General features: G+C 39.2%; 1 protein-coding gene and 1 long non-coding RNA gene across 2 annotated transcripts in view; both read left to right on the top strand.

Moving 5' to 3' along the window:
* Positions 1 to 9,540, top strand: part of dock4b (dedicator of cytokinesis 4b) — a 279,898-nt gene extending 270,358 nt beyond the window's left edge. The window contains 1 exon segment of the mRNA XM_055153283.1: positions 5,239 to 9,540. Coding sequence (XP_055009258.1) covers positions 5,239 to 5,697 — 459 coding nt within the window. The 3' untranslated portion in view covers positions 5,698 to 9,540.
* A 1,206-nt stretch (positions 9,541 to 10,746) lies between these two features.
* LOC129408930 (uncharacterized) overlaps positions 10,747 to 26,240 on the top strand; it is a 52,575-nt gene continuing 37,081 nt past the window's right edge. Inside the window, exons 1-3 of the long non-coding RNA XR_008632180.1 lie at positions 10,747 to 10,794; positions 11,502 to 11,611; positions 16,198 to 16,297. This is a non-coding gene — a long non-coding RNA (uncharacterized LOC129408930). The remainder of the gene's footprint in view (positions 10,795 to 11,501; positions 11,612 to 16,197; positions 16,298 to 26,240) is intronic.

Here is a 26,240-nt window from a genome sequence, read left to right as displayed (position 1 = left end):
GGAACAACTGCTATCACTGCACAAGCTTACATGGCTCAGCTCAAACTGCACAGACTTATAAAGATGTGTACCTGGACGACAGCTTGTTTGTGTGTGGTCTCAGCTTGTGCCACGTGTGAATGGAGAGATACTAAGATGAAGGGATGAACAGAGAGAAAGAAAGATGGAAAGAAAGAGAGAGGATCTGGAAGTGTGAATGACAGCTTGGTGCACAGCAGGCTCTGTCAATCAGATTTATGTGTGTGATTTTGTGTGTGTGTGTGTTTGGAGAAGATGTGTATTTGTGTGTTTTGTGGTAATGGAGGAAGCCTGGAGTGAGGTTCCCAGCTGCCCATCACGGCACAGTCGGGGGAGGCCAACTTTGGACCTGCAGCTGCCCCACTTATCAACCACAAAATCAGCCAATGGCCAGAGGAAGTCAGGATTGGAAGTAGAAAACATGCTCTTAATTAGGAGTTCTGGCGCTGGAAAATACTATTAGTCCAGTAAAAGTTAAAACTTGTACTCTCAAACTCTTACACATATGCAAATGCTTAATCAGTGGCACTTAAACTTTTTACACAAAGTTCCACCTAAGAAAATATTTAGCCTCTTGAGTACCATCAGATCTAAACCAGGTCTAGAAAAGGACTATAGAAGGTCTAAACTAGGGCTTGTTGTAATATTTATTATACCTCAACATTAGCGTTAACATTGAGACACAAACATCTCTCTTTCTAAATCCACAAGTGTCCTCCACTCAAATATTAATTTTATTTGTGTACTTTTTTACATATTTATTCATTTTAGCACCACTCTGCAAAAACCTCCAAAGAGATAAAATTGGACCGAAAGCAGTGATGTTAACAGTGAGTTTACACAGAGCCGATTCCAAGAACCAAGAACCAAGAACTGGAAAAACAGAACAGTGTAGATGTTTTCCAAACTTTATTTCTGGGAACCCATATTTTAAAAGTCACAAACCTTTGCGGCCCAAGTCAACTGACATTATTTGTAAATCACAAAATAAAGGTGGATTTGACCATTATTGAACATTAATGAGGATATTTTATTGTTAACTGAGTGATCGTGTCTCTCTGAACAATTAGTATTACTCAAGTTTTAAACAATGAAACACAGTAACTGAACCAGCAATAAAATGGATCCATAAGTCTCATATTTGGACATTAAATGTAGCCCATTTCTTTTTCTTTTCAACATTCAATTGAACCAGCAAGTAGTCAATAAAATAATTACAAAAAAGATTAGAAATTATAAAAAATATTTCTTTAACATTTCAACATGTGTCAGAACTGTATATTGCAGAGTTACATGCAGACCGTTAGCCAGGCTGGCATCACCTAGTGCCTCTGCTCAATTTAATTTCTCTCCAGCGACTAGGTCAGGAATCAGAATACACTAGACGGTTTGCAAGAACTCCGAAAGTGCGAGTTCAGGCACCAGCTAATCAGCGAAGAGCCATACATTCTGTGTTGGCAATGAATGCAGAGATCGAGGATTTAAAGCCGGAACAAAGAGAATATTTGGTGAATTTGATCAAGGGGAATGTTGTTATTGACCTTCTACCTACGGGATTTGGGAAAAGCTTAATATTCCAGTTAGCCCCGTTAGTGGCGCATTACATACGTCATGACCAAATTGCAGCGATTGGGTAAATGATAAAAAGTACCCTCTTACCGTCGAGCGAAGGAATCCTAATGCTGTGGGGTCAGGCGGTTTCCACGAAGTGAAACCGGCTGATGAATCAGGATAACAGATCGTGACAAGGCAACCCAAAAAAAATCTCTTGCGACCCACCTGAGGGTTGGGACCCAGTGTTTGGGGAACAATGGTGTAGATCACCTCATGTACACAGACCACAGTTTGAGAAACCTTGTGTAAAGATGTGAAGGGAATATATAGTGCCTAATTCCACATAAGAGTTAACTATTGAATAAACAGTATGGGAAATTGAAAAATGTGCTGTCCATAATCATTGACAGACAATATGTAATACTGAGTAAAACATGGAGGTGTGTCAGGAATGGCATCTGGTGTAAAAATCAATGCCAGATAAAAATGCAAATCACTACGCACTTGGATAATTGCAGCTAAAAAGTCAAATCCAAAGTGTATATTAAGAATAATTGTCTAAACTTCCACATAAAAGCAAAACTTTTCTCTTAAATAAAGTTGGCTGTAGCATGACTAATTCAGCCTCACCGGTCAATTGTATACTTCAGTAGATCCAATTAAAATTTAGCTTAAATAATGGCACCGGGTGGTAATTGCTTAGAAAAACTGTTTGATGAGTATTCGCATTTTGAACAGGGAAGTGTGGCATATTGTGCGTTTTCATCTCGGTGCACAGGGCCAGCTGATGGGGTGGAAAAACCTGGCTTTCCCAATCTGTTCAGAGTCCCTCCTCTGTCTCTGGTGCCTCGGCGTCTTTGGTATTGGGCTTTCACAAAACCAGGCAAGGCAATCTGCCCTCAGGTGTGCACGAGTACCGCCGATGGTGCTTCGAAAAGTTTTGTAGTTCAAGTACTGATTTACTTAGAGTTAGATGTATTCCTTGTTTACTTTGAGGTAGCCTAGTTATTCTTACCTGGTTTAAATTGGACACAGAATTGTTTTAAGATGTCACATGGGGATTTGATTTTCTTTGGTTTTGAAGAATCATAAAGTTCACCAGTTTTCAAACCAATTCACTATAAATTGCACATTTTATAAACAAGAACAAGATACTGCAAATAAAAGTATTTTTGAAGATGCATTATGCAACTTTTTGGTTGGAGGTCCATCACCTTTTTTTTTTCTATGGATGTCATAGCTCTGCCTGGAATGTTCCACACTGTGACATTAAACAGCTCTACCTTACATTTATTCACTTAGAGCTGGTTTTACTTAGCCAGGCTGGTGCCTCCGCTCAATTTAATTTCTCTCCCGCGACTAAGTCAGGAATCGGAATACACTAGACGGTTTGCAAGAACTCCGGAAGTTGTAGACCGTGCACCGGCCAATGAGTGAAGGGCTGTGAAGCCATAACTGGGCCACTTTTTGTGGTACAGCACAACAGTAAGCAAAGCGGTTGAGATGGATGTAGACGAAGCCAGACATTCTGTTTTAGCAACAATTCCCTAGATAGAGGATTTAAAGCCGGAACAAAGAGAATGTTTGGTGAATTTTATCAAGGGGAAAGACATTATTGCCCTTCTTCCAACGGGATTTTTGAAAAGCTTAATATTCCAGTTATCCACGTTAGTGGCGCATTACATACGTCATGACCAAATTGCAGCGATTGGGTAAATGATAAAAAGTACCTGCTTACCGTCGAGCGAAGGAATCCTAATGCTGCAAGGTCAGACGGTTTCCACAAAGTGAAACCGGCTGAATCAGGCTAGGTTTTACTGCTCAAAAACAGATATTCTGACTGTGAGCAGGGGCGCCTCTCCACAGATCTGACCTGTAACTTAGTCCGGTTTGGTCTCCATGAAGATAGAAAGTTTAATACCATACTGTGAAACATTCCAAACAAACCAATAACGTCTCCACAAAGAAAACCATTTGACGGACCCATCACCAGAAAAGTTACACATGCACTTATAAGCAAACAAGAAGTCAATTTACCTCTAACATTTATTTGCTGTGTACTATGAAGGAGAACAATAAGAAAAGTGACTGAGGTGACCTTGAGTCTCTTAGAAGACACTATCAAATAAAATGCACTAATATAATGAATAACATTTTTCTTACAGTTTTTACAGATAAAATCCTAATGGGGGCTTCGTAGACTTGCTTAGATTTAGACAAACTCCATGGATGCACAAGGGAAATTACTTGGACACTGTATTGCTCTGAAACAAAAATATTTCTCAAAGCCACTGTAGCTGATTTTTACTGTCTTAAAAATGTGGAAAACAGAACTAGTTCATTTGAAATGGTTTGCAGTGGCTCAAAGTTATTCTTCTTCACTTACCTTGGGCCTTGCGAGCATGCTAATTAGTCACTGTGATGAGTTTACAAGGGCTTTTCACGACTCTTAGACCAGAGAGTTTTGTTGTGACGCCAAAGCTAGCAACACTTAGCATACTAATGTGCACATCATAACATTCATATGCTTTCTAATTAGATGCAGACAGCACGCAGCAGACATATTTTGACCTCGAGAGCTGTTTATACAATATATCTGTACTGGAACAATACGTTCTGGTGAAATATATGGAAATGAATTGGGTACAGTGCCTTTAAACGACCCGCATTACACCATTATTTGAGCTGTTATACTGTTGTTTCTTCATCGCAACCATACCAGGAGGATATACAGGAAGTGCTCCACTGTGTTTTTAAACTTCATACACCTTCACTAGAATCATTTGGATTATTTCAGCCTTGGAATTGCCAATCTCTACTGAATTAAAGGTGAAAGGTTCCTGTTGAACTTGAATACTACCTCTACAGGAACAGAGCATTTTGAGATTTGGAGATATAGACAGACTAATAAAAAAGTGTTACTCAAACCTGTGTGAATGAAACAAAACACAACTCCAGGTATGTTGTATGTGGAGATAACAACATTATAACACGGCTTAAAGCTCACAAGAGACAGTTTTGCCTAATATAAGACCTTTAAAGGGAAAGTGCAGAATTTTGGAAATAGGAACTCATTTCCTAGTTAACCAGAGTGTTGGAGACACTTTTTTGTCTGGAGGTCAAAACAATTATAACACCAGACTGTCGATGTAAATGTCTGTGTTGATAGAATAATTTTAGAAGTAAAAGCAACCTTGCATTTGAAGGATTTATGTCTGAGCAGCAGCTGTGAGTTGTACTTCCTGATAGAAAGCTTGGCAGCGGCGGACTGATATCGCCTAGCACCTCTTACCGGCAAAGTAAAATTCCGCTGCTGCTGAGAAAATAGTCCCTCAACATGCGACATTATTTCAAAACACTATTCTATCAACACAGACATTTACATCAACAGTCTGGTGTAATAATAGATTTGCTTCGGGTGTTTTGTGGAGTAGGTAAGACTGTTTTTAGTGGTAGGCTAACTATGGCCATTGACATGCACTAGCCTAGCAACAGCAACCTCTGCAAATACAAGGACTGGATGGAATATCTAAAAAAGTGTCTCCATACGTCTCCAACACTCTGACTAACTAGGAAATGAGGTCCTGTGTCCAACATTCCAGACTGTCCCTTTAACTCCTATTCAGAACATAAAATAATCCTGTTTCTCTCTCTGTCTCCCTCCAGAGCACAGTGCCCCCGTTCACGCCCTCTCCCACCGAGTGCCAGTCCTCCAGCCTCGTCTCCAGCTCCCCGGTCCTGTCCGGAAGCTACAGCAGTGGCATCTCCTCCCTGAGCCGCTGCAGCGTCTCTGAGGCGTCCGGCACCGAGCTCCCCACGTCCGACATTCACCCCCCGCCGCACCCGCTGGCCCCGCCCACCACCCTCCCCACCTCCATCTCCAGCAGCTCCGACGAACCCATACGGCGAGAGAACAAGACCCCGCCCCCTTACAGCGTCTTCGTGAGGGACAACCCGCGCAGACCTGTGCCGCTGCCTCACAGTCTCTCCATCCCGCCTCAGACAGACCCCCCAGCGCTGCCCCCCAAACCGCACCAGCTCCGCACCGGGAGTATGAAGCTGGACGCCTCTGATCCTCGCGTGCCACGACCAAGACCTCTGCCCAGGAAAGTGTCACAGCTATAGGTGCTGGTTCAGGTTACCTCCAGATGGGCATGGGAATACACTGGGATTATTTGCACTTTTTTTACCCGGCACTCTTTTTAATTTGGCATTCCTACACTTCAATAACGGACAGGTGGCTGATCTAGACTCAAAACTTCTAATAATCAACATTTTTGTAGGGGGCATTGACTCTGCACTTTTAGCTGTAGTATGTCATTTTACAGTGATTTCAATACATTTACTCAGAACAATTTTGAGGAACAAAGTTGTAATAATCTATATGTATATTGGTATATATGGAAATTGTTTTGCCTTAAGTATTGCAAACAGAGTCTTTTATCAGTGAGTAATGCACGTTATGTTTCTTTTTTTAATGATAACTGTACATTGTATATTGTATGGCAAAAAAAGGTGCTAGAGGCCTCGAGTATGCATTTCAGTAAAGTGTAGTAGATAAGGGGTGTGCTTCTGTGTTCATATCCGCACGAGTAATGGTCGAAAATAACCCAAAGAAAAGAGAATTATATAAGATCTTGGAAACAATTTTAAATGTTGTCAGCACTAGGCTTAAAGGGTATTGTTCAGGTTCACATGTAGAATTGTTAGTAGCTATGGTTACATGCACACCAAAAGCATTATTATCTGATTTCTGGACTTTTAAGATTATTTAAATGACTTCAGAGCCACAGCGACTGATGTGCGTAATAGTGTTGTCATGCTCGATTTCGATACTAAGGGATAGACTCAATACTCAATAATGATTCTGTTCACGATAATAATAAAAAAACATGCTTTATTTTGACAAGAGATGTGATTTTCAACTTTAAATAATAGTACTTTCTATCTGCGTAATCCCTCAGTCGTCCAGGTTGGTTCCATAGTGGTCCGTGGGCGTATACGAGTCTATGTGCTCTTTTATTTGTTCTGATACATCTCAAGATCACTCTAAAGCAGGGGTCTCCAACCTTTTTCCTCTGGTGAGCTACCTTTATGAAGTGAAAATGCCAGAGAGCTATTCATTTTAGCGGTCGCAAGAAGTTGAGAAAGTAGAAGAGCTGTGGCAAGCTTTAGACAGTACAGTTAGATGCCTATTAAACATGAACCATTATCTATTTATTAGTGTACACGTTAGGCATGAAAATAATACATTTACTATGGTAATTAATCAGATTTGCGTTAATAAGCACAATACATATAATTCAGAAATCTTTTGGCGAGCTATATGGAAGGGGGTGGAGAGCTAGAGGTAGACCCTGAGTTACAGGTTGGAAATCCTGTTTTAAAGCTTTTCAGGAAAGGTTCATTTTTTGTCCTGTAAAAGTGACTTTTTTACATACGTTTTTATTTTATTTATAAAGCGCTTTTCACAGAAATATGTCACAAAGACGCTTTACAGAACAGAACAGAACAACCTCCACCATCATCACTCACGCACACGCCACTTTCATACTAGGCAATGTGGGTGAAGTGCCTTGCCTAAGGACACAACAATACAGCAGTAGCTCAGTTGGTAGAGCATTCGCCCAATGATCCGAAGGTTGGCGGTTCAGCTCTCAACATAAACATCACGGGTTGAGCGGTCAGATCCCCTGACCCACAGGTTGGCTGGTGTGATCCCACCTCCCACAGATGAATGCTGTTGTTGTGTCCTTGGGCAAGACACTTAACCCACCTCACCCATGTGTGTTTGAGAGCCTTGAAGGTGGAAAAGCGTGGTATAAAAATGTGACCATTTACCAAACAACTTTTTTTTTTTTTGCGACTAGCGCCCCACTGTGGCACCTGGAATTCCCTGCGGTCTCCCATCCAACCAGTACTTAGCTTCTGAGATCTGATGGGATCAGGCTTGACAAGCTGGAATTATGACATAACTTTTTTAGTATCAATACTTCTTCAAATTAGTGTCTAGTTTTGATACTAGTTTAGCATTGATTAGTGTCTGATATTCGATACCTTTGACAACCTTAATGAGTTATCAGAGGGACCATGAATAGAAAGAAATCAAGTAATTTTGCCGTTAACGTTTCATCCTAATCGTCTTATAACAAAACTCTGATAACAATGTGATTTTGAGTGTGCGTGTAACCAAAGCCAGTGTTTCAAGCTAATTGCTGCCTTACCAACACTGCCCTATCTCTTTTTAAATAATCGAGTATTTTCCTATAATTACCATCACAACATGCCCAGGCCGGTAACAAAGGCTGCACGTGCATGCCATTTTACCATTACTATTGTGATCAGTGTGTGGAAGCCCCCCCTACCCTCTCTGCATGATGTACGTGACAAAACACATTTTAGGGGTAGAGTTACCAAGTACTGTGCCAAAGGATCATGTACAATGCGCTGTAAAGAGATATTCAACATTTTAATTTGAGACCTAAAATCTATAACTCATTTCTGTGCCAGTTATTGTATCAAAGTAACAGTTATAAACATGAGCCACTGATCAAGTCTAGAAAATTTACTAGTAGAAAGCACAAATAGTCAAACTGCTGCACTACAAAAAACTAAAATCTTGCAATGTTAAACTTGAATTAAGAAGTTATATTGATTTGAGTAAAAGAATCTACCAGTGGAGCAAGTCTTTTTGGAGTTGTTCCATCTTTTGTAGGAAAATACATCTAGTTACACTGAAGAAAAACATCTCTTTGTACATAAAGCTGCACTGTGTAACTTTTCTAGTGGATGCTTTGCCACCTTCTTCTCCCCATGTTTCACCTTGATTATTCCACACTATGGAAATAAACTTTATAATCACAATGGAGACAGGTTGATGGTCAGATCTATGGAGAAGCAAGCCCGCGCATGGTAAAAATGTATGTTTTTCAAGATATTTTTGAGTTACAAAACACCTGTAACTGAACAAATGCAAGGCAAATTCTAGTATGTTTAATGCCCTACTGTGGAACATCTATCGCAAAGACTTAACATCTCCATGGAGACGAGCAAGTGGCAGATCCTCCACCTTAGACGTTACATAGTGCACCTTTATGTTGTTTGAATTAAGAAAAACAATACAAAACAAAACAAAAAAAAACTTTTTCCATTGGTAGATAATTTTACTTGTCAAGTAAAATCTCAAATCAAGTTAAATCTTCTTAATTTGAGTCACTGGATTTTATTTAGGTATTACTTTTTGCAGTGTACTTGTATTAAGAACAATACTGTTGTTACAAAATGTGTAGTAGTAAACACAAAGTTATTTAGGATGGAGTTACGATGAAGTTGTCAGCACATACTTAGCGAGGACTTTTTTTGTTTTATCAGCCAGTCGCACGATGGAAGATTTTCAAACTAATCATTGTCAAATATATTTGTATAGTAAAGATTTAATTGTGTTTTAATTAAAAGCGCTGGACGTGGGTGGACTACAGTGTCAGGAGTTGCCCCATTTCGCCACAGTTAACGTCAAAGGCTGTGGCAAGCAGATGTCATGCTGTTTTGTAAAGTACAGAACATTTTAACAATGTTTTCATGGATGTTCAATTCTGTGCAACTTTTTGAAGGGCAAAACTAGCTCATTCTGTTTGTATCTTTCATTTTTGTATGGGTATTCTACTTTTTAATTTCTTGTGAATTTTTGGAGATTCAATGTTCACATTAATCAGTACTTGACAACCTGTAAATTATATGAGATTCATGTAAGTATGCCAAATATAAAAATGTGTATTGCAATTAATGTAAATATTGTGTTTTTAACAAAATGTAGCTATAACAATTTACAGCTTTGAATGTAATGTTGAAGCAGCAAATCATTATTATAATGTTCAAACTTTTATGGTTTTGTGAGTGTAGAAAAACTAAGGTCACGCATAATGACACCTAACACATTTACAATTTCAATAAAACTACCCAATGTTATAACACTGTGGATTTTCTTTCATTGCCAAGTTAAAGGACCCATATGACACTTTTTTGGATCTATGTTACATTGTTGTTTCCTCATCAAAAACATGTTTCATTCACACATGTTTAGCATGCAAATTTTAAACACAATTTGATACACTCTTTACAACTTCACTATTGTTATTTCTCAGCTCTGGGCCTGCTAGTCTTTACTGAACTAAAGGTAAAAGGTAGTTGTTAACTTGAAAACTTGAAAATGGCTTCATGACATCACAAGGTGGAACAGAGCATTTTGAGCTTTGGAGATGTAGACAGCCTAATGTAGACAGTCAGTGTTACTCAGACATGTGTGAATGAAACAAAAAACAACTCCAGGTATGTTTTTGAAGAGGTCTCAGAAATATAATATGCCTAAACAATTTAGCAGTATAAGCACCTGCACAGTAGCCAGACTGGCGCCACCTAGTGCCTCCACTCAATTTCATTTCTCTCCAGTGACTAGATCAGGAATCAGAATACACTAGATGATTTGCAAAAACCCTGGAAGTGCAAGTTCGGGCACCAGCCAATCAGTGAAGAGTCATACATTCTGTGTTGTCAACGATTCCCGAGATCGAGGGTTTAAGCCGGAATAAAAAGAATGTATGGTGAATTTTATCAAGGGGAAAGATGTTATTGACCTTCTTCCGAGGGGATTTGGGAAAAGCTTAATATACCAGTTAGCCCATTAGCAGTGCATTGCATACGTGACTACCAAATAGCATTGATTGATTAAATAATAAAAAGTACCCGCCTACCATTGACCAAACAAATTGTAACACTGCAAGGTCAGACGTTTGTACGAAGTGAAAAGAAGTGAAACCGGCTGATGAATCAGGCTATATGCACAGGCCGTAGACGTGTATTTCAATGTATGAATGTTATAGTGGTTTAAGATTGTAGAATATCTCATACTACCAGATTACATTGTCACTTTTACACAGTTTTAATCACTATATTATAACAATTCTTTGTGTATATTAGGTACATATCGCTGAAACCCACTAGTTTAATTTAAGAATGTAATTTTATTCAATTTTTTCCCAATATCAACATTTCTCAATATTTAACTTGCTTCATAGTTGATATATAATGTATGATAAAAAAAAAAAAAAACATTAGATTTTGATTTATAATGAAATTAACAAATAGGCTTACGTTTGTCTGGCGGTGAGCATGCGCAAAAGCACAGAACCAGCCACGAAGTCAAGATCACGTGCTGACTGCGCACAGGTGAGCAGCTCGTGTTAAAAAATCTATCAAAATATAATATAAATATAGACCTTAATTCTTCTCCACTTAAAGCAGGACTTTTTCCCCCGTCTTTCTCAAAAGTTCACTATATTTGACCCAGCTATGTTAAAAGTGACACGAGTTGGCGCAGTCCTTTGCCAAAGCTAATCTTGCTAATCACGTGGTTATTCAGTTAACTGTATAAACTGTGGACATATAATAGCTAATACTTGCCAGTTCATGTTCAAGTTTATAGGCCTGCTGCGTGAATTTCTCAAGATCGGCTCTTTACCGCGTGCGTAAGAAAAGATTCGGCTTTGTCCTTTACATTTTGACACGCGTAATGAGCTCTTTGTTATCCGCTCGTTTCTTTTAATGCCACGGCTCTGTGAATAGCAGCAGTGGGCGTCTAGGTAGTACTTGTATATCTGTATGTCCCTTTGGCCTTTGAGGGATTGCAGGAGCCCGCGGTATGTGAAGCAAAAGACACGTACACTGTTGCGTAATTAGTCTGGCTGCGTAATAATCCAGTATTGTCTTCACGCCGCTTGACCAGATGCGCCGTTTGAATGTGTTTTAAATGGTGCTGGTTTAATTGCCAAGGCTCCTGTGTGCCATTTATCGCTATTGTTGTCGGTGGGCTGCGGTAATTTGACAGCAATTATATCAGAAATGAATATGCGGCTAATTGTGGCGTCCCTTTGCAGCAGAGCGCGCACATGCTCCGGTGATGGGAGATGCATGGAGTTTATAGAAGTCATGTATCAAAATCCTCCACGGAGTTGTGCTATAACTGAGTGAGGAGGACCTTTTCCTGGTAAGACATTACTCTAAAAGCCACATGAGATTTGAGCACTGTACACGAGTTCTACTTATCTAACTATAGACTTTTTCTTTCTGTTTGTGTTTGTGCTGCATTTAATTGCTGAAACTTTGTGTTTTTAAAAGCTTTATATCATACTACTTTTTGCTTATACCAGAGCAGTATTGTTTGAAATAGAATTATAACAGTTTTGGCTACTTTAACACTTTATTGAATCCACAGTTAGTAGGATACAGTAGCTCTCAAATTACAATGTAAGAATAAATAACAAAATAAATTGTAATATGGTTTCATTAAAGTAGGAATAGCATCAAATAAAGCGCAGATATACTCACACAGTTAAACATAATAATTTTATGAAATAGTTATATGATTTTAACTTAATGTAATACATTGTAAGACTATACCAGAGGCAGAATACTATTATTAATGTAGGCTAATTCTAATTAGCCATGTTGGCGCCACCTAGTGCCTCTGCTCAATTTCATTTCTCTCCAGCGACTAGGTCAGGAATCAGAATACACTAGACGGTTCGCAAAAACCCAGAAGTGCAAATTCGGGCACAGGCCAATCAGCGAAGAGCCATATATTCAGTGTTGTCAATGATTCTCGAGGTCAAGGATTTAAAACCGGAACAAAGAGAATGTTTGGTGAATTTCATCAAGGGGAAAGACATTGTTGCCCGTTTTCATACGGGATTTGGGAAAAGCTTAAAATACCAGTTAGCCCTGTTAGCGGCGCATTACATACGCGACTTCCAAATAGCAGCGATTGATTAAATGTTAAAAAGTACCCTCCTACCATCGAGCGAACAAATCCTAACACTGCGAGGTCAGATGTTTTCTATGAAGTAAAACCGGCTGATGAATCAGGCTGAATTCTAATGCATTTAGCAATCAATATTATAAAAAGTGTATATTTGTGTTATATATAGAGATGCACTGATCCAGGTTTTTCTGTACCAATGTCTATACTTTGGTTTTAAGTATTTTCCAATACCAGGGCAGATACAGGGAGGGGAAAACACACACACAAAAAAAAACAACAGAAGATAAACAAAAAAACAGAAGATAAACAAAAGGATCCAAATGTGCAAAACTTTGGAGACAGGAGTGCTACTTGGATATACAAAAATTGTGCCCACAGTCCTCTGGTGCATGATGGACTGAACAGATTTTAGTTACAAGGTATTTAAGTTCAACAACCAATACATAAAAAGATACATAGTATAAAAATATATATAGTGCAAAAAAATTCAAAAAGTGCTACAGAAATTAATGTAATTTGTATAATATTTTAGATGACTAATCTTAAACAGTTTCATGGAGACGAAGATAAATTGGAAACCAAATGTGTTTTGTAACTTTTCTTTATCATTTGAAATAATTACAGAACAACTTTAAAATAAAATGCAACATTATGCAGATTTTATTAAACCAATGGGATAATAAGAATCAATATCTTGGAAGCTGATATCCGATCCACCAAAGTGTTCAATATCGGTGCAGCTGTTCTTTACCAGTATCGTGTCAGTGCCTCCCTGTTTGTGTTTACTGTATTTACCACAGACTACAGTTATTAGAAAAGACGATACCAGAGGTGGAATACTGTTATTAATGTAGGCTAATTCTAATGCAGTTGTATCTGTTGGCCTATGAGTTGAGGCAATGGTTTCCAGATTTTTGAAGCACGCAAAAATATGATAATAAATAATACAGTTTATTGTATAGACGTAGAAAAGCTGCAAAACAGTGTATTTGTAAATAAAAAGTAAAGAAACCAGTTTCTTTCTTCATAAGTTGATATTTCTTTTTGTTTTGTTTTGCTGTCCTTGGGCCTTAAACAATACTTGCCAATTTGAGCACATTTTTGTTGGATTTCAAAAATATGATTTGATCGTTATCAGGGGAGTTTGCACTGCACACCCTTTGTAACAATCGGAGCTAGCACACTTATTTTTGCACATCTAAGACTTTGCATTTTGTGTGTTTTTGCAACAAAAGAAATCTCAGTGGAGAAAACACTGAGCTGTTTTAAAATGTAAATAGTATAAGAATAGTTTGTTTACTGTAAAGGCAGCATTTTCCAAGAGCATTCATTATTTGTAGCCCACGTTTTGCCGCAGAGTTTAGCCCTATTAAACAAGCACTAAACATCCTGCATTTGTAACATTCAGGGGTGATGATACACAATTATCAGGGGAGGCTCGGCTCCAGGTATTAATTTAAAGTTGCCCGCAGCGGATTTGAGCGTGCACACAGGAGGAGAGGGTCCCAGGAGAGAGGAGAAGCAGAGCAGATCTGTGGGGACTCTAGATCCTTCTGTCTCCAGGCAACTTTCAAAGACCAGCCACAGAAAAAGGATAGATGTGAAATGTATTAAGATAACTAGGTGATGCGAAGGCGGAGAGGCCAGCAGGAGCTAGTCAAGTAAAAGGAGTTTGTATTTGAGTTAACAGAAATGAAGGCAATATTTAATGCTGATATTTATGATGGGGCCATGGGGAAATACTCCTACAGACTGAGTAAATGTCCAACGTAACAACAGTAACGACACTGTACACAATGCAACATTTAAAGTGTCCATATTACATTATTTTCTGATTTTATTTTATCATTATTCCTTATCAAAAACATACCTGGAGTTGGAAAAAAAAAACTCTTCCACCTTGTGATGTCATGTGGTAATACATGAAGTGCCCCACTGTGGTTTTTAAACTCCACATTGTCTAGAATCGGATAATTTCAGAACTGGAATTGCCGATCTTCACAGACCTAAAGGTAAAAGGTAACCGTACGCTTGAACACTGACATTTCATGGCATCACAAGGTGGAACAGAGCATTTTGAGTGTAGTGTCAGTATATTTGTTTTCATGGTAATAAGTCAGAAAATTATTATTTTATTTGTTCAAATATTAAGATGTGTCAGAACACTATAGTTATTAGTTTTATATTTTATTTGTGAAAATATATGTGACCTTTAATTATTTGTTATTTTAATAGCTCCATGCCTTTTACCTTGCCCCGGAAGTGAAGAGTGAGAAAAATAGTAGCTGCAAAAGAGAGAAAAGGACGATGAAGAAAAACACAGAAAAGGGTGTAAAGAAAAAAATTTGATTAGATTTATTTACTGTCATTGTATGAAATACAACGAAACTTCAACAGATCAAATCTGTAGCAGTAAAAATGAACAAATATAGACACATCTTCACATCCATACCAATAAAAAAAACATTTAATAAGTAAAATAAATAGATTATTGCACTGAGTCCCTTCAGGCCTTTAATCTCTGCCTGTGCCCCTGCTTCTACCCACTGCTCGTGGGTAGAAGCTTGTGTGCGGCCTGTTTGTGCGTGTGAGGGGAGTTTGAAGCCTTCCTGAGGGGAGAGTATAGAAGAGGCAGTTCCCAGGGTGTGTGGGGTCCTACAGAATATTGGAGGCCCATGTGTGGTGACCTGAAGAGTAGATGGTGGCCGGGTTCGGGAGTGTGGAGCAAACCACCTTTTCAGCTGTTCTCACCACTTGCTGCAGGTCTTTCTTTTCAGCAGCTGTGCAGGCTCCGTACCATGATGTGCAGCAGTATGTCAGAACGCTTTCGAAGAGAAATAACAGTCTCTGCTGGGCACGCTTTATAATGCGTCAAAATTAAAGAAACTGTACTTAACCACCGCTGGTGATGTATAGGCGAACACGGTAAATATTGTTTTCAATTTTGCATTTATTTTAAAGGTATTTCTGTAAAGCTGAGATATTTTCTCTGTCCTTATTTTAGTTTTCATGGTGTTTCAATGTGTTGATGGAGTTGAAGATTACTGAGAATGAATATTGACACACATGGCCATCAGTTTGGAGCGTGAAATCCTTTTTTGCGAAGAAAACCAGGGTAGCTACATTGAGCCTTGGAGATGTAGACAGACTAATACAACTCCAGATATGTTGTTGATGGGGTAACACAATCTGACATGGCTTAAAGCTCAAGAGTCAATTTTGTATAATATAGGACCTTTAAATGGCAAATAGTGTGGCTTATTAAAGGAAAAAATGCTTTAAAAACTATAGTAACCCTGTGTTCTCTTCTGAAATGAGTATTAGTTAGGCTTATTAGTGTAAGAGGCTATTGTTAAGATTTCAATCAGTCAGTGCAGCTAGATGTTTTGGAAATGAGTCCGGTTTGGATAACAAAAATCAAATTGGAATTCTTATCAAAAGAAGAATGCATGTATTCATTTTTTCTCCAAGAAATAAATAAATAAATGTCCAACCTTATTTTTATCTTTTGAAAACAGATCTCAAAGACTGAAAAACAGATCTGCTTTTGGGTCTTTGTTTCCGCCAGTATTCATAATGTATGTATTTCAATGTTTTTCACCTTTCGGTTTCATGTTGCTTAATATTGCTCCAAAAGTGTGAACCATTGTGAAATCCTCTTAGATATATTTTCCCTGTTAGCTCTCCGGCTCCACCTGCGCTGCACCAGTCCCCAGCTAACACGGGGATCTGCACCTGACAGCTTCAAACACTTAGCTTGTTTTAAATGGCACCGTGAGTGAAGTTTAATTTTTCTGACTTGCTGTCCTCAGAGGGAGACTGTAGCCCGAGCTGAATGGAGCGGGGGTGAGGAGCTTCTGACGCTGTGAATACTGAGCAGGAGGCAGCCGCGAGGAGATCACAAAAGGCCAGGTGAGGCGGTGTGCTTTAGAGACTACTGCAATGCTGTGACATTTATGGAGCCTGTGCTAAGTTCAGGCTACGCTCAGGTAAATGCTAAAACAATGCTCTACATAGACAAGTAGAAATCACACTAACTCAAGTAGAAAGTAGGAATGTAACAATAACTGAAATATCGTGATGTCAAAAGTCTCAAAATGATATGGTTGGCCATCACAATATGTCCAATTACAAGTTTCTCTACTTATATTCATTGTTTTGGTGCAGCAGTAACTAAAGGACAGAGGGAACTACGTAGATCATGATTCTTTGCTCCATCTCTTCGCCGACTACATGAAGAAATAACTGTTATTAAGCACTTTTAAAGCTTAATTCTTTGTATTATGATAGTACCAATGGTTTTTCAAGGCATTTTAAAAAGGGAAAAAGTAGAACATTTCAAGAATATCTCAGTAAATATTGTACCGTGAGATGCATATCACGAAAGTAACGTATCGAGAGACTTGGATATAGTTTCATCTGTAGTAGAAAGTAGGCAAAAGTAACTTGCTGACAGTCAGTACCATCAATATTATAAAAAATGTATATTTCCATTAGGGGTGAGCAAAAATATTGAAATATCTTATTGTATAATGTGATGATACAATATCAATATCGCAGGCTGCTGTATCGATATATTGCCAAGAGTATTTTTTGATAGGTTTTACTAAAATATTTTGTTACACAGTGCCACAGTTTTGTTGCTTGATTGGGGGAAGGAAACTCGTTATGTGACACAATCGACATTTTCACTGTTTGTGTTTCATATGAACTTTGCATAAGAAGTGGTTTAACAAAGACTTTTAGTATCACAGCCATGATTTAGCCTTTATTTTTTATTGAATTTATTGTCTCAAGTCGATTTTAAGTATATTGTATCAAATCAAAACTGCATTGTATCAAGATGTGTATCGTATCGGCAAATTATTAATGATACCCAGCCCTAATTTCCGTTATGTATAGAGGTTCACTGATCCAATGTGTATACTTTGGTTTTAAGTATCTTCCAATTCCATGGCAGATAAACAAAAAAAAAAAAACTTTAAGCACAAACAGCTGAAGATAAACTAAAAGATCCAAATGTGTTTTATCACTTTTATTTATCATTTAAAGTAATTACAGAACAGCTTGAAAAAAAAGAGCAACACGAAAGCAAAAAAATTTATAATAAGAATCGATATCTTGGAAGCCGATATCTGATCCACCAAAATGTTCAATGCAGCTATAATTTACCAGTATCGTATCAGCGCCTCCCTGTTTATGTTTACTGTATTTGCCACAGACTACAGTTATTAGAAACAAAAAAAGATTCTGCTTGGGACCAAACTTTCTTGCACGCCACAACATTTTGTGTTATTACCTCTGGCGTTTTGTGTATTAATATTGATTTTACTCATAAGAACTGTTGTGTGGCTTTATCACACTCACAACATTATGTAAGTTTCATTTTTAATACAGTTCGAAAGCTTGTTGCTTTGGGTGCCAGACTTTTCATGTTTTCATATTGAAAATGATGGCATCTTAGTTAAAGTTAAATCAGCAGCCTGAAAAACGCAAAAATAGTTAAACCCGGATCACATAATCTGTAGTATAGGTCCTTTCGTTTAACCTATTTGGAAAATGCCAGAATTCCCATTTCTCTAGGCCTATCACGATAACAAATTTTAAAGCACGATCTATTGCTGCAGAGAAATATTTGATAAACGACAATAATGAAACTTCTTGAGACTTCTTCCCTTCTATTCCACTGTCAAAAAGCAGGATAATACAATTTTTAAATATACAGTATCAGTAAAAAGTCAGAGTTGCAGCAAATAATGTCAGAATGAACCGATAATTAGCCATAGCAGTTATGTATTCTCCCCTCTACAGCTCAAATCTTACGTTATTACATAAAAATGACAAAAATCTCCCCACTATTGCAAAGAAAATGTACCCATCATAAATAATGAGCCCCAAAATATGTTCTTCTGGCTATCATTTAAGTTGTAATTATCATGACAGGCCTACATTTCTCCTATATTTGCAAAAGGGAATCTCACACTGTCATTCCCCGGGTATAGTGTTCAGAGAAACTCTCAGATATTGCTTCTGGTGAGGAATCTGCAGATATCAACTGTGGATGCACCAATCCAGCTTTTTCAGTTCCAATACTTATTTCCGTACTATGATTTTAAGGGCGGGTAAAAACGACAAAACGTTTTATCGGAAGTGCCTTTCGTTTAGACGGTGATGACGTTTTGGGGATTGAAAACTCAAAAATCTGAAACCAAACTCCAGAGTGGAAAAGTTGAATACGCTTGTCGCTGTAGTGTTTCCGTCTACACTGACCAAGACGCAAAACTCTGGTCAAATCTGCTCACGTTGCACATACACGTTTACGTCACATACGTCACCACCTAACCCCCTGGCATACTTACCCAATCGAATTCCACACAGTTTTGCGTCACTGTATGCATGCAGATTTCCTCCCGAAAACGCTCATCTAAACGCAGAATAAAAAGTGAAGACGCCACGCCACTTTTGCGTCTTCTGTTCAGACCGTAATCATATAAACATAGCCTAAGTATACGCTGATAGCTGATATCAACCGATACCAGTACAGAGACTGAAAACAATATTTTTCAGCCGAATATTGTATTGAAATATGTTTTATATTGTATTATCTGGCCTGCTAGAGGGTGCTAGTCGCGATTGTGGTCGTATATTTAAACAGTAGGTTACCAGAAGGAAACAACTAGTTTGATAAATGTCAATCAGTCCATGATGTCTTTTGCTCTTAGATCTGACACCATCCTATTATTTCCAGGCCTTTGAGTGGCAATATGAGTAAGTTTTTATGTTTAAAAATGAATGTTGACAAATATATTTGGAGCACTTTGTTAAAGTTTGTGGCATTTTATAGATGTTGTTTGAGATGTTCCAGTAGTGGTTATGGAGCCTATTTGAGTTATGTGTCTTACTTCTCAGCTAATATTAACCGTTTAATTATCTATATAATGTAACTTTAATGTACACCCTTGATTTTACTGCCCTCTGAACACTTCTTTGTATTTTTGTTTCAGTTTCACACTTTTTTTTTGCATTAAATCCTGGTCAAACACAGCTGCCTGTTCCTTGGAGGAAATGACGCAAGAGAGAGCTTAGCTGGCTGTCAATCTCAATCAGGACACGGGGTCACGATACCAGCAATCGAGCCAATGAAATGAATACACAAATATATTCTGAACTAGATCTGTATTAGGACTTGAAAGATCACATTATTGGCCGCAGCTTTGGAGCATATTGCATATAGTTTCCATTTTGCTGTTTATTTCCACACATCCTGAAATAGTAACCGGGTTTCGGAAAACAAAACTGTCACTGCTTGGGTCCCCATTATGTGATGAAGCAGGCTAACTGTCGGGGGTAAACCACAGGAGAGGGCTGTAATGCACTGAACTTGTGGCTTGATTTGGAGCTATTACCACAGCAGCCATACACACAACAGTCCCTTTGTTCTGCTGGTTCAGCTTAGGGGGTCCCCACAATGAATTCCTATTGATTTTTCCGGTCATGTCATCAAATTGTATGTGGCCAAATTGTGACTGTTTTCTCATCTGTTCCCCAAGGCTCTGTGCTGTATTATAAAGCGCAGACTAAACAGGGGCAGGCAGAATAACGGATACGACGACTGCAAAATCGCACCTGTCAAAACCGTGCACCTGCTGTTTGTTTGCGCAGTTATTTTTGGCTTTTCTCTGAGATTTGCGTTTTCATTAATTATTACTTTTGACAAAGCTATCCGGAACTAATTGTCAGCTGAAAATTGTGAAAAGTGTGTTATTTGGTTTTAACTCGCATAAATCAGTTGGCAGGGGTCTTCATATAGACTAAGTGGTCCAGTCCTGCACCGGGTCAGGTAAACAGTTGCTGAACCAGGCGGGTATACGGGCGGCTAGTGATTACACACGGACGGGTCAGGACTACACCAGGACTACACCAGGACTACACCAGGACTACACCAGGACTACACCAGGACTAATCTTGGACTTAAGAGAGAGGGAGAACCCCAAGCGAGAGAGAGTGTGATCGGGCCACCTGACAGTCTACGCACGCGCACCTCCGAGCCAGTCCTGACAGTGAGTCCTGGTTCAGTCCTGGTTCAGTCCTGGTTTCGTCCTCCTGGTTCTGTCCTAGAATCAGCCCTGGGTTAGTCCTAGGTTAGTCCTATTTTAGTCTTGGTTCAGCCCGTGGTGTGTGCGGCACAAAAATACAGCATCTCAGTCAGTGTTTCTTCTGCTCAGTAAATAATGCCTGTGGAGTGACGACAGCAGAGTCGCGTCTGTGAATTCGTATTCATACTGAAGAAAGCGTAATCGTTTCATTTCATTTCGTGATTGTAATTCTTGAAGTCGTAACTTTTCAATTCATATTCTGATGGATGCTTCATTTAGAACTCTTGTAACTTGTCTGTGAGTGCAGGTTTAACTTTGATACAATCACGGGTTTACAGGTGGGTGCGGTGCTGTACTGTGCCGGTGCGGGCGGGCGCGGGGCTCCAAAAACAGACCCGTGCAGGACTCTGAAGTGGACTAAGGGAGTGTGAAGTCAGCCATAACGTTCAGCTCCAGTCAAATGAACAATACTAGCAGTGATACCCACCAAGGAGCACATATTTACAGAGACTGGCCCACCTCTCCAGCCATGCACTTGTGTCTACTCCTGTGGTTATCCGACTTCTTTAATAATAATCCCTTAAAACCAAGAGAATAAAATCAAATCAAAAACAATGGGCAGCTAGTGGTCAAATGAAGCTCACAATGCTCATGATTATAGGGGGCACATTTGGAGCCAGATCTCGTATTAGGAATAAGAATTGATTTACGGATAAAATAACGAAATAAAAACAACAGGATCATGCTGCGCAGGATATTACGAACATTTTAAGAGCGAAGTGACGAGGCTCACAACATTAGTACAGAGAAGGGCGACCATTTCTCAGTGTAAAGTCAATGGGAGTTGATGGAGCCCCCATGCTCGCTTCATATTTCGAACGCAGCAGCTAGTGGGTTAGCTCTGTCATTTACATATAGAGTCTGTAGATGATTATGATGCAAACAGCTGGAGAAGTTTTATATGTAAGCATTAAGATTAGTTCCTCTTGAAAACCAAGAATGAGAAAAGAAAACATGAATGGAAAGCGAGTGTTGAGCAGATGTGAAATTAAAAAGCTGTTTACCAACACGGGGATTTGTGAATGGGTTAATTATTTGATCCTGCTCTATAAACCCATTTTCATGTACTTAGTTAATGAGTTTGCTGAGAAACCTACATTACAAACCTGCCTGTCCTTCATGTGAACTGCGGGTGCTGGAGGGGATTAGCTCCATGGATACAGTGCAGTATAGAGAGTACACATCATCTGTTTGCTCCTGTCTCTTGTGTATCCCTGGGACATGTTGGTAATCGTCTCACCTTGGACCATGTTGTCGCTTGCTGTTCTAGTTTCATCATTCATCAGTAAATATTTCTATAGCACCATTTCTAGTTGAAAAGTTCATGCGGGCTCAGATCTGGCAGTGTGCCTCTCCTTGGTGGGACCTCCTCTGGACTCTGGCTCTGGTCCTGGACTGGGGGCTCAGTTTGTGGCTCTGTTTCCATCTGTCTTCATCAGCTCGCCCAGTGCTGGGGGTCTGAGCCAGCAGGAGCTCGCTAAGCACCAGCTGCTAGCTGCCTTTTACATTGATACCCACCAAGCAGCACATATTTACAGAGCAGCTCTGGACAGAGACTGGCCCACCTCTCAGCTCCAGCCCTGATCTTGTGTCTTTACTCCTGTGGTGTTGTTATCAGACTGCACCCTTCCAGCTTCTTTAATAACTAGAAAAGCACTCAGAGAGCGCAGACCTCCACCAAGGACTACCCCCATTTTTTATATAAATTGCGATAAAATCAGTCTTCTGGATCAGATCCGGATCAGCCTTTGGAATATGAAAGAGGATCCCATTGTCCATCCCTGAGTCAAATTTCATGGGGTTTAGTCAATAATTAACCGAGATATTGAGAAACAAAATTTTTGGCCCCATTTACCACAATGTTAACTAAAATTTCAAAGTGATCTAGAATCCAGGATTTCTTCCGGATCACCCCCAAAATGAAATCAGTTCTTCCTTTTCACATTTCCAACAAATCCTGAAAATTTCATCAAAATCGGTCCATAACTTTTTGAGTTATGTTGCTAACAGGCAAACAAACAAACACAAACAAACAGACAGACAAACGCCGGCAAAAACATAACCTCCTTGGCGGAGGTAATAATCCCTTAAAGCCAAGAGGATATAATTAAATCCCAAACAATAGGCAGCTAGTTGTGCTAAATGGTTTTACTTTGTGTTTGATACAGTACAATTGTATTTATTTATTCATTTAATTTAGGATATCACATACATGTCGTCCTAGCCTGAGTTCTGATGTTCATGACTGACATGTGTTGCAACCAGTCAGAAAAATACATAGTCTGTGTCTGAAGTAGTGGCCTAAGAGCAAAAATTGAAGTAAATGATAATCACAAGGGACTCAGAATCGACAGACAGTGCACCAAACATTGTTACTGAGGTGGGGGGACGTTTTAATGTGAGAATGATGTGAGGATATGAGGGCTACCTCAACTGAACAGAAAGTGGGAGTGGTATTTTCACCAGGCTAATGATGGACCAGCATGCCACCATAAATTACAGATGCACCAAATACACATTTTCTAGAAGGATGGTAATGGGTAAATCTTGCATAGTACCTGTCAGAACATAGTGAACGGTTTATCAGTGCTGATTAAAAGCCCACTTTAATTTTAGAGTATTCGAAAAACACAAAACACAAAACTCAAAAGTGCAATAAACCTCTTAAGTCAAAGTACAAATGTATACCCTCTTTAAATACATTGAGGAAATGACTGAATGAGTGGTGAGGGTTCATGTGCTTTGTAAGTAATTAAGACGGGCGACCCTGTAGAGTAGGTCACTGTGACTGGATTGATTTGTATAGGCTGCTACTTAGCATAGTGAGACACTAAGCTAATTAGCTCCCATATAAACACCAGGCTGGCCTTTAGTCACTATTGAATTAGGCCACAGGCTCTGAATGATGAGCCCGATTCTGGAGACCAGGGGAACTTCCTATGGAAATCAATTTTGGTCTAAATGTCAACGAGATTAGTGCAGTACTGATTTCATCGTGTACATGCTCCTCTGCTGTGGAAAGGCCAAAGTTAAACTCAAGTTTATGTTTGAGACATTGTAAACATTGGTTATGTTGCTGTTTATATTTAAAGGGGGCTGCAGTTCATGGTATAAAGGCCTGTTCATCAGTGAAAATAACACATACTTAGTGTTATGCAGATACAAGTGGGGCATGCAGTATTTCTGTGTGATCACTATAAGAACCCTGAGCCTTCTCCTCCAGTGAAGAGGCTGTACCTGCTGGAGCTCTGTCATGAATCACTTCGGGGGCTGGATGTTTTTAGCAGAAAAGAGGCATTGAGGTAATGCACTCGTTGGCAGTCTGACTACAATAAACCATAATGTGTGACAACAGGCACAGTCCTGGTGCTGAAGGCACGATGACATCCTTTGGCAGCTGTTAAGAGATGTCCCCCACTCTGCACAGGAGAGGACCACTCTAATCTAATGCATACGCCTTTGTGCACCTGAAGCCTATTGTGTGTAGACCCTCTATAATGTTTATAGCATAGATTTTTTGTGTAATTGCTTTCTTTGCTAATCTATAGTAGTGTACCAATAATAATATAGAAAGTAAAAAATATAGATTACTTCTATTTAGAGGGTATGACACTGTCTACTTATTTTATAAAGGTCTTCTTATTAGGTACAGTGCAGTATTTCAACCAAAACCCTCTCAAAAGCTGGTTCCTTTTTGTTTATTTTGGAAATAAAATGTGGAACTGAATAAATGCGAGATGGATATGTTTAATGGCATACTATGGAACATTCCAGTCATAGCAATAACATCACTGTGGAGACGAGCAAGTGGCGGACACTTCACCAGAAAAATTATAGTGCATTTCTAACTGTCGTTACTTTTTCACATTTTGCAATTTCCTTTTTGTAAATGAGGCGCTTTTTTTGATTGACATGTAACACTTCCTCTACATTGTCACTGCGAGGTTTGAGTTTGATGTATTTTGCGAGCATGTAAATGTGAAAAAGTACAGATCCAGGTGTGAATAAAAGGGAAATTGCATTGGGACTGGTGGCTCCAATCACACGAGCAGGTCTCACACACGTTCACCAGGGGAGAGCACCAGTCTGAGGGGAATAGTCGAGTCGCTGAAACAGAACTAAAGATGGATCTCACTTTGGAGATTGGAGACAGGAGCCTTTCTTCCTCCCACCTCCACGTCTCCAGAGCTCCAGGACGCGATCACAGGCTGCAGGGGCTAATTGTGTCAGAAAAACTAGCACTAAATCTGCAAGGCCTCTCTGATTTATGGTATCTGATATGATTCTTATGTAACGATGGCGCAATGGAATAAAATGTTTGAAGATTGGTGTAGGGTTGTCAAACATGGATACTCAGATATTAATTGACAAAAAAGTATGTAAACTAGATACGAGATATCAAAACTGAAAATGATCACATAAATAGGACGAAATTGTGAACCATGTTTTTCTGACTATACTTTGCACTGGTTTTCATGGTTTGAGTGGTCCTGTGACTAATATTCTGGTCCGAATTTTCACAAAATTTTCACACTGACAGCCGCGAGAGGGCGCTCTAGGCTTGCGTGTCAGTATCTGCTACTTTTATTACTCCTGAACAACTGTCACTTTGTGCCCTACTACGCATGTGTCCTGCAGCAAGTAGTGAAATATTCAGCCGAAAACTGTAAGCGAGCAGCAGAAAGAAAGTTTGTAGGGAGCGAGAAACTTGTGAGGGACTGGTGGAAAGCAGGGATGAAGAACACAACTTCACGGTAACCGGGAGGGTGCGTCATGCAACTTTCCTGGAAGTCATTGGATGGATCGACAAAGCCTGGACTTAAGTGACAACCGAAACCATCCTGTCGGGATTCAGAAAGGCCGGAATCATTTTAACTGGAACTGATGCAGACTCTGAAGACAGATATGCAGAAGAGGAAGCGGTGCTCCGTTTACCTTTGGAGGTGTCAGAGTTGCTCAGAAGTGACACAGAGGATGAAGAATTCAATAGATTTAGTGATTTGGAGATGGAGAGTTTGGTAAACTTGTTCTGTTCTGTTGTTTATGCTATATTTATCTGAGTAAGTGTTAATATGTTACATTAACAGCCTGTTGTTCTCTTTTCTATTGTTATTACTATAATTTGCCTTTCAAGATGAAATGTCGGTTCCTGGTCTCTGATTTTATCAAATTTCCCACAAAAAGTGTGACTTATAGTCTGGTGTGAATTGTGTTGTTTTTTTTTTTTCTTCATTATGCATTTTTTGGCTGATGCGACTTATACTCTGGACCGACTTTTAGTCCGAGAAATACAGTATTTATTTGTGGTAAGGTACTGCTCTATGTATAAAGTGCGTATTTCTGTTATGCAATATCAACTTTTTAGAGCTTTTAACCATGTTATAGTTATTTCCTCTTCTCCTTTACCCTCTTGAAGTTGTATTCAGAGTGATTCATGCATGTTTTTCAAGACAACATATTGCAATCAACCCAAATTTTCCCCTCCTCTTTAATCACGTTGGATTTGACATTGTTGCATAGTCATTTCAGTTCAAATCTGCAACTCGCTATCATGATCTGCAGCTAAGGAGGTGCCAGCTACTTCACTGCTTTTTGTTGTGATGACGTTGACGGCTACATCAGCTCCTACTGGGCCTCGAAATCTTCTATCTTTTATTCAGTCGTTTTAGATTCATATTGTGTTTTATAACATAACAAAT

Source organism: Boleophthalmus pectinirostris, unplaced genomic scaffold (assembly GCF_026225935.1).
Source record: "Boleophthalmus pectinirostris isolate CB_2022bp ecotype Guang Dong unplaced genomic scaffold, ASM2622593v1 HiC_scaffold_18, whole genome shotgun sequence".
Taxonomy (NCBI): Eukaryota; Metazoa; Chordata; class Actinopteri; order Gobiiformes; family Gobiidae; genus Boleophthalmus; species Boleophthalmus pectinirostris.
The sequence above is the reverse complement of the archived record's forward strand: the minus strand, read 5'-3'. Positions and strand labels throughout refer to the sequence as shown.